This window comes from Amphiura filiformis, chromosome 6, assembly GCF_039555335.1.
Source record: "Amphiura filiformis chromosome 6, Afil_fr2py, whole genome shotgun sequence".
Lineage (NCBI taxonomy): Eukaryota > Metazoa > Echinodermata > Ophiuroidea > Amphilepidida > Amphiuridae > Amphiura > Amphiura filiformis.
Window position 1 is genome coordinate 32,780,717 of NC_092633.1, and position 12,799 is coordinate 32,793,515.

Below are 12,799 nucleotides of genomic sequence, written 5' to 3' on the forward strand. Positions count from 1 at the left end.
GGGGAAAAGACAACGCATAAAGTATCATAAAACTTTACTAATTAATCTGTATCTCTTTGTTTTCCTTTACAGTCACTTGCCTGAGTCTCCTCCAGACTCTGAGCCTTACTCACCCCCAGAAACCAAACCTACACTCAGCATGCTACATCATCAGCACTCACATCCACACCAGCACCCTGGACAACATATGGGCAATGTACCACCAGGGCTTCATCCCCATCAGCCTCCAACAGTGCCACCACATATGAACCCACAACATGGGCCACATCAGGGACCAGGAGTCATGTCAGTATCCGCCCAAGTACCGCAGCAAATGACGCATCAACTCAGCAACTATCTAAATGGGGAAGCTCCTAGACTTTCACATCTACCTACTACAGAGGCTCAACAAGGGGCTACATTACAGCAACAAGAGAGGTATGTATCCTGAAAGAGCACTATGGAGTAGACAAAAAGGGTTATTGTGTTAGATGCGAGTTGGGGGAAGGAGGGTCAGTCATGTACCATCACGAGGCATCACATGTTGTCTTCCTTCAGCATGTCCAACCTAAAACAATGAACTACTTCAAGTTCATAACCAACCTTAATTACTGACATTTCTTGAAAACTGTTTTGTATAAAAAGAATTTTGTTGGTGGGTGGGTGAAATATTGGGTGAATGGCCAAGAATTAAAGAGTTGAATACAGCCCTATCAATGAAATGCCTATTCGAAATAAGAGTGATTTGCAGGTGCATTAGCCTACCCTTTATAGCAAATGCTCCTGAAATTGGGCCCTTAAATGCGGTCTGTGACATTTGGTGAAGTCACTACCCATTCCCACAAATTTGTGCTGGAGGATGTTTATTGGTGACACATAGGGTTTTAGTGCCCTCCTCCTCGGGGTAGAAGATGTTGTAGTATAACATTTATATTCACATTGAATGTAACTGCAAGATATTTAACACTGTAACCTGTTTCTATGGTGCACCCTGTATTACTTTGGGAGTGTTCATAAATACTTTGGTTGGGGGGGACTGGAAAATATGTAGGGGGTCATAAAATTTTAGGAGTTCTGAATAGGGGGGGGTAAAAAAGTTTTGGGTGTATGAACAGGGGGGGTTAAAAAGTTTTTGGCCACGGGGGGGGGGGGGGTAAAAACTTTAGCAACATTAGTCCTGAAGCAAAAAATATAAAATAGCCTGAAAATTTTTCGTTCATTCCAGATATGGGTATTTGATCAGGTCCTTTATGTATTTTGACAAGTCATTCAATAGTCAAAGATATATATAAGTATGAAGTGTTAAAAATTGTCTTGTTGTCTATAACTTAATTTTGCGGCTTGTGTCAGTTCCTTCTGGCTGGTCTGCTCTTTAAATCACTAAAAAGCTGCAATATCTTTGCTCTTCTTTAGTGTTGACAATTTTTACAATAATGTTTCGTGCAGTACAGATTATTAATTTATTATCACTAAAATATACCAACTAAATCATGTTGCATTACAATCATAGGTGGAGGAAGCTTGGAGAACCGGGGTACACGTTTCCACCCCCTAATTATTCCATGGGGGACATCTCCCTCAAAATCCTAGTAGGAGAAAAAAAAAATTTGCCCTATGCAACTTTTTTAGCACATCGAAAAGCACTGTGTTTTGGGCCCAAATAGGGTAGAATTGCAAAATTTTGCGCTTCGCGATCACGCGAACTGGCCCATCAAATAGCAAAACACACCATTTCGGCAGTAGCGTAGCCAGGGGGGAAAGTGTCCCCATGACAAAGATGAAAGAAAATGTTCCCCTGACAAAAAATGAAAGATCAAATCTGGAGGGCAAAGAAAAAGAAAAGGGGCAAGGAGCCTCTTTTCCACCCAAATTCACCCCGATCATGGGCCAAAATAGTTTAATGTTTGCGCGCTGTGTGCGCACATTGTCACAATAAAGGCATTTTCATCCCCATCATGGGCGAAATAGTGTAAAACAAAAAATTTTTGCACGCTACGCGCACACATCATCCCAATAATGCCTTTTTTGGAAGCTCAAATACATGAAATGCTCAAATACAGCCTCTTTAAAAGACTTCTAAAAACAAAACCGGTATATGTATTTGCAACTGCACTTTTTTTGTCCACTGTGCCCCCGAAATTTTATTTTGCCAACCCCCCCAAGTTCTGGTAAAACCAGAACAAAATATACTCGTCCCCAACCCCCTAAATTTCAATGCTTCCATTGCCACTGATTCCAATCATAAATGAATGTTTTTTTAATAGTGGGTTGCATAAAACATACATGAGCTACTTGATAAAATGATAAAACATTTCCACAATTTCACGTATTTTATATCAATGACATGGATGTACAATTGCATTGCACTAAACAGATTTTAGTATCATTAATATATCCTTTGATGTAGAATGGTACATTAAAATGAGGGGGGGTCAAAATAGTTTTGAACCTAATATATAGGGGGGGTCAAAAAGTTTTAGGTCCATTAAGAGGGGGGTCAAAAAGTTTTGGTTTCACGAAGAGGGGGGGGTTAAAAAATTTGCGACATGAAAAAAAAAAAATTCCAGCCCCCCCCACCAAAGTATTTATGAACACTCCCTTTGTATTCATCAAGCATCATTCTGTAGGAGGTATCAGCTCACAGGTATCCTTCTTGCCTCGGCTGTTTTTCCATTCACTGCTACAATTTTCTGGTCTGTATTTTTTCGCCGTACACAATGAAAATATGGCACACCTGTCACATCTTTTGAGCATCAAAAGCTCCCTCGGCTATTGTAGAGCAATTTTTCCTGACTCATTTCAAGCTTATGAAATAGCGATTTTAACGGCATATGTTGCCATGCATTGCATGCTTTTGAAATGTTGGATTTATTTAGTGCCAGGTTCTACAATAAATACCACCCTCAAAGAGATTGCAAGTGAAATCAGCCGGATGAAGACTTGTGGAACAAGTACCTAGTTGTTAAGAAATATTTCTATTAAAACCAAAATGATTCATTTTTCCCAATTTTAAGTTTAAGCCCTCATGTTTTCAAACATATTTGTAGGCATCAATCAAAATGACACATTGTTAGAATTATGTAACAACCCTTTCTGGAAGAATTTGTTCCATAGTCTGTCTCATCTCAAGTTGAGAGTAACGCCATGTTGGATTTCGCAGAGGCAGATATGAATTAGTGTGTTTACGCTTTTGCTTTACCAGCGTACAAATTGTCCTTCTATGCGGTTTATATAGGCCCTATGGGATTAGGTTAGCACACAAGATTTGAATCTGCCACTGCGAAATCCAACATGGCGTTACTCTCAACTTGATATGAGACAGACTATGGAACAAATTCTTCCAGAAAGGGTTGTTACATAATTTGAAATATAAAAGGATGGGACAAGTAACTTACAACCTAAGCAGGTAACTTTCCAACCTAGCCTCCTGTTTAATATCTTGGTGGATTTTTCTGAATTTCTCTTAGAGCAAGTGTGCCCAGTGATTATTGAAGATGTTCTAGTGTGGGTTTCCTGAATCTTGTCCTCATGTTATCATTCCATGTGCAATGTGTGTATGCTTGCTATTCAATATAGACTTGAATATGACAAATCGATAGGGCAATGATTTCTCTCATGGTTGATCTATATAGTAATGCAGCGTGTGTAGCATATCTAGAGATTGTAGACATCGCTTTTGAACTAGGTTTTACATCACTGAAATATAAATTGAAGTAGCATGTTACCATGGAAACAAGTGAAGTGAAGTTTCACTGTGGATGCGGAGAAGAATCGACATGGAGCAACATCAGCTATCATCATGCAGCTTAACTTTTATATAAGTGTTTTCTTTTGTTGTTAGTTTATGTGTGTAGTCAGCTTGAATGCAAGTACTCCCAATATTTATCCATGACTGGTGACTTAAAGCATACATGTAGGCGTCAATTCAAATTAATCAGGAATTGGCAATTTTGACAATGATTAACTGAAAATGTCATTTTCAGTGAATCAATAATGATTCTGCTAGAATCGCACATATGCAACCCACAAAAATCAACCAAGTTTCAGAGACTGTCTTTTGGAAGAGCTTTTTAGAGCATATACAATAGAATATAAGGAGAGAATGGTTAACTAAGGAGAGCTAAAAATCGCTCTCATATATCAGAGTTAAGGAGATCAGTAGAGATGGATTGCGATGCCCTGGAAAAGCGCACAGAGCCCACCACACCTACACACTCCCTTACACACCCCATACATGGTCACCCCCACCTTCACCACTTTTGTATTGACAGAAAAATTAATATTCTGTTTGTTTGTTCCAATATTCCATTGTAAATCAAAATATAAATTTGGGACAGAAAGTTTCTTGTTACTGACAGACAGAATGTATAAATGATCGTTACCCTTTGTTCAAATCTCAGAACCTACTGCCCTTGACAAAATTAACAGGATAGCCCTCTAAATTGACAAAAGCGTTCACATTTTAGGGTAAAAATGTTAAAATGTACCTAAGAATTTGCACATTAAAAAAAATAGCAGTGAACCACTTTTTCATGTCATTTTTTGTTTTGTTTTTGCATCTAGCATATTTTGAGAGGAAAAAGGTCCCCATTTTGGAATTTCTGCATTCCTCACAGAAAAATCCTACGGGTGTGGTCATTTCTACATCACTTTAGTAATCATAACAAAAGGCTTGCTTATAATTACATGTATTCTATCCGTGCACCTTTTAAACTCTTGTGGTGGCATCTGATACGATAGAAGAAACTGCTGACTGGTGTTCTCATTAGATGATCTATAATTCATGAAACTTGAAGTCCGTAGCATGGATAAGCAAACATATTGTAAGTGGTGCCCTAGAGCCAAGATTTGCTTTCTGCATGTACAGTGTGTGTAACTTGTAAGCCTCATAGGATTGCTACTGTAATCTAAATGGAAATTATTTGGTTTGAATAAACCGCTTTCGTTAACAACATGAGATGGATTTGACCCGTTCAAACGTCTGCATTGGGAAGGCATTCATTCAATCTTGCTTATACTTTGATTTTAAGCAATGATTTTTAAGCAAATTGTCTAAGTTTTTCTCAAAAATTTTGGCTGGATTGAGGCAAAATTGGGCTATTTTTCAAAAGAAATTGAGAAAAATTTGAAAAAGGACTCATCCATATACCAAAACTGGCGTAGAAAAGGGGTCATTGATATACCAAAAGGCTGAAAATGCTACCCATATTTGCGGCACATCCCGATATGGTCATTTGTACTGAGTACCCCCGGGGATTAATAATAGTATGTTAGGAAAGTCATCCAGAAATGTGAACATTGCTAATTTTTATTATTTGTTCACCAAAAGACAAAACACACTACATGTTTTGACCACTTCATAGAATCTTTGGGATCTGATTTGTTTTGGAGTGTAAGACTCAGGAAACTCTGCAGAATGCCACCGGAAGTTGCTTTCCAGGTGTGGCTAAAACAATTATGCATGTTCTCAATTGTTCAAGCAATACTATAAATTTATTAAGCACAATGTTAGTGTTTACAATATGAAAGTGTAATCAAAATGAACTTTGGATCTGACCTTGGCATTAGGCTTTCACCGCATTCAAATTTCACAAACATACATCTCCTCCCCTAAAGACCAATAGAAAGAAGATATATTGAAACAATTGAAAATTTCACAAATTAACTCCACTTGCAAAAATTGTCATGCACACATTAAACACTTCATACTTTCAATATTTGTTGATGGCATCATGTACATGTATGATTGATCAGAACTGATTAAAATTGTTACTCCCTCTTCATAACTCGCAAATTTGGAGTCAATCATGACAAATTGCCGGATCACATTACGCTAGTCATCTCCATGAAAATATTTGATGAATATTGAATAATGGTGTTAAAAATGAATCGAGCTTGCATCTTATTGTTAATCATGATGTATTACATGAAAAGGGATTGAGTGATGACACTTTTTAATTTGATTGCAAAATGTTCAAGAAGTGTATAGCTCATTTAATACTGAAGGATGTCAGTTTTCCTGTAACTGTAGGATTTGAAGCACTTGGATCATGTTTCACTGCAGTAACTTCCTGCAATTGTGTCAGAGATTATTAGTATTGACAATTTTCAGGCATGATACGTAAAATGCCACAACTTAATATCGCTGCACTAGTAATTAGTATTTTACTATTACCATTATTCTAAATATGCCCATTTTTTCCCTGTTAACCCTAACTTAATGCAGGCTTTTTGGTGAAGGGGAATGAAAAATGGAAGGAAAAAAGAAGACAAAAAAGTTATTTTCTCTGGTCCTACACATGACTGGGGATAGCACACCACAAGTATGTACCTTTGCCGACTAGGCTTTTTGTGCCTATCAGGGTATATGTGTGTTCGGATGATTTTGCAATACTTACGCTTACATCCATCCATACATTTAATAAGGTGCCTTTCCAACTTGATCAAAGCACCATAAAAAACAAATCAAACTAGTGGCAAATGGTGGTCATAGACCACAAACCTAGCTGGGGCGTGTTGGTGTTGTGGAGGTATCTGACACCTGCAAAATGTCCCAAAAATGTTCCCCTGGTCATGAGGTTTGTTGTCACCGAGTTTGAGTCCCGTACCCCTTACAGATGTCCAGAAAATGCAATTCTAAGATCTTACCCCAGATAACCTTTGACCTGACCCCTGCAAAATGTTCCGAAAATGTTCCCCTGGTCATCAAGTTGGTTGTCACCAAGTTTGAGCCCGTACCCTTTACAGGTGTAAAAACAGATGAAAATACATTTCTAAGATTTGACCTCTGCATGACCTTTGACCTGACCCCTGCAAAATGTTCCCCTGGTCATGAGATTTGTTGTCACTGAGTGTGAGTCCCATACCCCTTACAAATATCCAGAAAATAAAATTATAAGATTTGACCCCAAATAACCTTTGACCTGACCCTTCTAAAGTTTTCCAACATATTCCCCTGATCATTAAGTTTGTTGTCACCATGTTTGAGATCCGTACCCCTTACAGATGTCCAGGAAATGCATTTCTAAAATTTGACCTTTGCATGACCTTTGACCTGACCCCTGCAAAATCTTCCCTTGGTCATGAGATTTGTTGTCACCGAGTTTGAGCCCCATACCCCATACAGATGTCCAGATAATGCCATTGTAAGATGTTACCCCTTTAATGACCTTTGACCCCAATTCTGTATGCACGTTATAGGCGTGTGGTATAGCCGATGCATATATGCAAATGACATCATTGGTCTATATAATGTGTGACAGAAGAAGCATTTTGAAGGTATTTGGTTAAATACTGGAAATGCCCCCTTAATGACCTTTGATCCCAATTCTGTTTAGACAATATGGGCACTGGATATAGCCGATACATATGTGCAAGTTACGTAATTGTAGGGTGTATCGTGTAGGAGGAGTAGCATTTTTAAGTTTGTTGCCAGAAGAAGAAAGAAAGAAAGAAGAATCGGATAGAAAAACAGTACCTAGCTCGGGGGGTTGAAAACCCCCCAGCTAGGTAAAACAAAAACAGAGTCAATAAGATGGATAGAAATGAGACTTCAAAACCTTCTTGAAACTAGGCAGTGTACATGCCTCCCTGATGATTCTTGGGAGATTGTTCCACAGTGTGGGAGCAGAAACATAAAACGATTGATCTCCAATGTAATTTTTCCCGACATAAGCAGTGAGAAGAGTATCAGAAGATTAACTAGTGGCAAATGGTGGTCATAGACCACAAACCTAGCTGGGGCATGTTGGTGTTTTGGAGGTATCTGACCCCAGCAAAATGTTCCAAAAATGTTCCCCTGGTCATCGAGGTTTATTTTCACCAAATTTGAGCCCCGTACTCTTTACAGATGTCCAGAAAATGCAATTCTAAGATTGGACCCCAGATAACCTTTGACCTGACCCCTGCACAGTAGTCCAAAATGTTCCCCTAGTCATTAAGTTTGTGGGCAAAGAGTTTGAGCCCTGTACCCTTACAGATACCCAGAAAATGCGTTTCGAAAAATTTGACCTCTGCATGAGCTTTGACCTGACCCCTGAAAAATGTTTCCCTGGTCATGAGATTTGTTGTCAATAGTGCGTTTGAGCCCCATACCCCTTACCAAGGGTGAAAATAAGAGAGCTTGTACCAGGGGCCACTTTGGCAAAAAATGGTCCCTGGTTCACCAAGATTGGAAGGATCCAGGGGCCATTTCCACTTAAGATGGTCAATAAAAATAAAGATGTCCTGGATGAGTAAAATTAAGCACTTGTTGCTTTGAATTTAGTTCACTATCCAGGGGGCTAGTTTTGTGAGAAAAGTGTCCCCTGGTCAACTACAATTGAGATAGAACCAGGGGCCATTTCAGAGCTTCTGGGGGCCAAACGGCTCCCATCACCCACTTAATTTCACCCTTGCCCCTTACAGATATCCAGAAAATCAAATTATGAGATTTGACCCCAGATAACCTTTGAACTGGCCCCTGCAAAGTGTTCCAAAATGTTCCCCTGATCATTAAGTTTGTTCTCACCAAGTTTGAACCCTGTACCCCCTACAGATGTCCAGGAAATATACTTTTAGATAGCAAACATATAGGCCTAAATGTATCAATGTGGCCAAAATCTTGTGGCCACATGTGGATAAATACTACATGATGAAACATGAGGACACAGACACTCACAGGTTTGTTATTATATCAGCTAAATATTTTTTTTTCTTTCTTCATTTAAAGGGTTAATATTATGCAATCACCAGCACAAAAGTTTATAAAGCCCCAGCTGATAGGATACTGTTTCACCCCGCTGACCCCATATGACCTTCGACCCCAGTTGACCTGTTGGATGACCTTTGACATTAATTAATTACTGGTAATTAATTTAATTAATTTATTTATATATTTATTTATTTTACTGACTACTCTTTCTTTCTTCTTTCATTTAATGGGTTAATATAACCCTCCCCCAAGCCATTGGATTCATAGAGCAAGTGTAATTTACCCTACTCATACATACAACATTAGCAAAGTTATAGTTAGACTGCTTTGCATTCCCTTTTAAATAAAAGTTCACACTCCTATGCCATTCCATGCATAAAACACATCCCCCACTGAGTGATTGCTCTGCCCAGAGAAAAAAAGGCGTTTTTCTCGGTGGCGTCAACTCTCAGGGACAGCGGTTTTCGGAGTGGGCTACCAAGATTTATAGCTGTTGGATCAGAAGAGAATACAGGGATGATAAATTAAAAAGGTCTACTAAAGTAGACAAAGTTATAATCAATGAACTTTCAGATAGGAAACATAACTAAATATCCATTTGGCCAATACTATAATAACTATAAAGACCAACTGGCACTTTGGATACATGATAACAGGTGTTTTACTACTAAAGGCACATTCAAGAATTAATTTTCGCTATTTAATAACTGCACTGTCCATACCAAGCTTAAATTAGCATGACCGGCCAACATGAAATAAGTACAGCTTGTCTGTACGCAGTACGATAATACTCAAACATATGAGGCCAGCACTAATAAGGAAGAAGAATTTACCACAACCATTTTGTCTCAGCATTTTGTACCACATTTTCCACCCCCCTCCAAGTATTTAATTTATCATATTTATCAAATTGTTTGTTACCAACATTCTTTTTATGTACAATTGTACATGACTCAAGTATAATAATGTAAATACACTTTAATATCATCCTTATCATCCTTTATACCCGGGCTTTAATATAATACACAAGTTTTAGCAATGATATGTTAAAACTTCAGCAAGTTATAACTGTGCCTTTAATGAAACCACTTCTCTGAAGTGTCAAGGGTTAGCCATCTAACAGGTGATAAGAGATTTACTATGACATGTGATGTAGTACACAAAAGCATAATTCTGGGGTTGATAGCCAGAAATGCTCCCACAAAATGAGCACAAACTCGCCAGGGCACGATCCATTATTAATTACAAAACACATTGTGGAGGAAATATATTTTGAAGACCAAAGCAAGGAGCCAACTTTATGCTCATTTTGTGAGAGCTGGTCATACTGAGTTACAACTTTCTGGTTCTGAACCCTCAATATGAAAGTTTAGATTACCCAAGTTTGTCCCTTGCATGTGGAAAGCTATGATTCCTATCTACAAGGTGTCCTGAGGTGTCACAAAAAAAATTGCAGTAAGCAAAAAACGGATAAATGCTTCAAATACTGTCTTTAACAAGTGGCTATTGAAAAATTTAGCCTTTGACCACAAACACTGGCCAGTGACCATGCATCAGTGCAAGTTGTTATCAACATACTATGTTGCATGTAGCAGATATAAATTTTTAAAGCTTTTTTAAACTCTGACCGGAAATGACCCCTTAACGAACTTTAACCCCAATTCTGTGTGCACCCTTTAGACACTGGGTATAGCCGATACATATATGCAGGTGACGTCATTGTGCTATGTAATTTGTGGCACAAGAAGCATTTTACAGGTATTTGGTTTTATACCAGTAATGCCCTCTTAATGACCTTTGACCTCAATTCTGTGTGCACCCTATAAACACTGGATATAGCCGATTCTTATGTGCAAGTGACGTCATTGTAGGATGTTGTATGTAGGAAGAAAAAACAATTTTAGCTCAATTCACATTTTTGGCTTATTTGACCCCTCAGTGACATTTAACCCATTAAAAGTCAGGTGACATGTATGGTTGTGGTCAATGATGCTTGTGACCAAGTTAGGTCAAAATCGGCTCAAGCATGTCTGAGCTAGAGCAAAAAATGTGCATTTTGTTGCCAGAAAGAAGAATCGGATAGCATAAGAATACCTAGCGGCGGGGTGTAAACCCCCCCAGCTAGGTAATGGTCGCTTTGTGCTGTACCATTTAGTAGCCCCTTGTAAAGTTTGTTCGGTTTATAAAAGGCGGAAAAAATAAGACTCATAACACCATGTATTGATATAGAATGGCATGCACACAGTTGGGCACAATGCTTATGCTAGTTGTGCTTTGCGTAATGCGTGACTGGCGCACGCCTATGTGAATTTATGCGAGTGTGCGTTGGGACTTTATTGACCCACCCAGTAACAAAAGCCGAATAATTTCCGCCTTATATAAACCAAACAAACTTTAGCTTTAATATCATTAGTGGATTCCTCATTGAAGGGAATGAACATTTCACGAAACTTTTCACCCTTTGTAACTCAAGTAACCATTTGTAAAGGTACGAATAGCTAATACTAGGAAGTAACTTTACAAAGGGTAAAAGTAAATGTATATTACTTACGAAATGTACTGTTCGTAAGTAAATTAAGTGAAATGGAACTTACGACTTGTATGAACGATTTTGAGACTTACGAATCTTCGTAAAGTTTAGTGAAATGGACCCCAGGTTTGTTAACCCTAAAGTACTGAAGGATTTTAGGCAAAGGGGAAGGAAAGAAGGAAGGAAGGAAAAAAGAAAATGAAGAAAAAAGTTGTTTTCTCTGGTCCGCTTTTGAACCACAGACCTGTCGGGTGCCAGGCACATGACTGGAGATAGCACTCCATGTGTGTGTACCTTGGCCAGCCAAGCTTTTTTGTGTCTATATGTGTGTTCGGATTATGCAATCAGATCACATGGGGTCTTTTGGAATTTGCAGGAGAGCATTAAATAGCTCTTCTGGAGCCTTCAAGTAGAGCTGTTTACAGCATTTACAATAGAATGTAAGGAAAGAATGGTCAACTAAGGAGAGCTAAAATCACTCTCCTAAATCAGATTTAAGGAGAGCTGTAGAGAGTGATTGCTCTCGCTCTCCTCAAAAGGCAGTCCCTGCCTTTTGCCACAAAACAAACAAAACAGTTTTGATCAAGAAAACTTACTCACCATCAGATATTTACAGTAATTGCTTTTTGTTTGTACAACATGTCTTCGTATCATCATGCAATATTTATTCATTCTCCATTTTTGTCTTTATCTTTTTTGAGAAATATAATAACCGACTGGTAGCAAGAAGTCCTTGAAACCATGCAACCACCCGCCCACCTGTTATGAATTACTGGGACAATAAGTAACAAGACAAACACAGAGTATTTTCGTATTGAATTATCGGTACACATTTTTTATTAAACCCTAGACTGCGTTTTACAGTCTATGATTAAATCGTACCTTTTTACTAAACCCGTATCGCTATCATATAATCTCTGTAGAAATCATATGGGCAATGGATACCTGTAATACTAGTGATGACCCCAGCAGATTAATATTATATAAAAGCAGAATATAGCGTCAATCAACAAGCATCATGAAGCATATTCTTTATATTATTATGCATGGGTGATTTGTTATGCCTCTAGCAAAAGATTGCTGCTTTCTGCTTGCTCTATCTCCTTGTCTCTCTGTCTCCATCTCAAAAACAACATTTTCCCTAGCATTAGGGACCGTTCACAAACACTTCTTAGAGGGGGCCTGATGTAAAAAGAAAAAATCACATATTTTTTTCAGGGCCTCCTTTCGGACCTGGAATCATTTTAAGCCCCCCCCCCTTTTGACCGTAAAAAATGTCAACCCCATCAAAAATAGTGTGAACCCAAGTTCTACGAGAAAAATTAAGGTGATTCTTTTAAAGCCTCCCCCTGCCTTCAGAGAGATAAAAAAATTCAGGGCCCCCTTTTTGCATCAGGCCCCCCTTTACATGTGTTTGTGAACGGTCCCTTATTTTACAATAATATTAAATTTGTCTGACAGGTGTGGCGTTAATGGCAACTGTAATCATTTGTATAGGGCAAGTAATGTTCATGAAGCATATTTAATATGACTACCGATAATCACTTCTCGGAATAGCTGGTGGGTTATTTGATTGAGCAAATTATAATCAGTGATAA

General features: G+C 38.4%; 1 protein-coding gene across 3 annotated transcripts in view; it reads left to right on the plus strand.

The window, feature by feature from the left end:
- The window catches only part of LOC140155301 (myelin regulatory factor-like), a 137,026-nt gene that overhangs the window by 49,510 nt on the left and 74,717 nt on the right, over positions 1-12,799 (plus strand). For all 3 annotated transcript variants that reach the window (XM_072178076.1, XM_072178078.1, XM_072178079.1), the window contains one exon: positions 73-417. In XM_072178076.1, the coding sequence (XP_072034177.1) occupies positions 73-417 (345 nt within the window). The remainder of the gene's footprint in view (positions 1-72; positions 418-12,799) is intronic.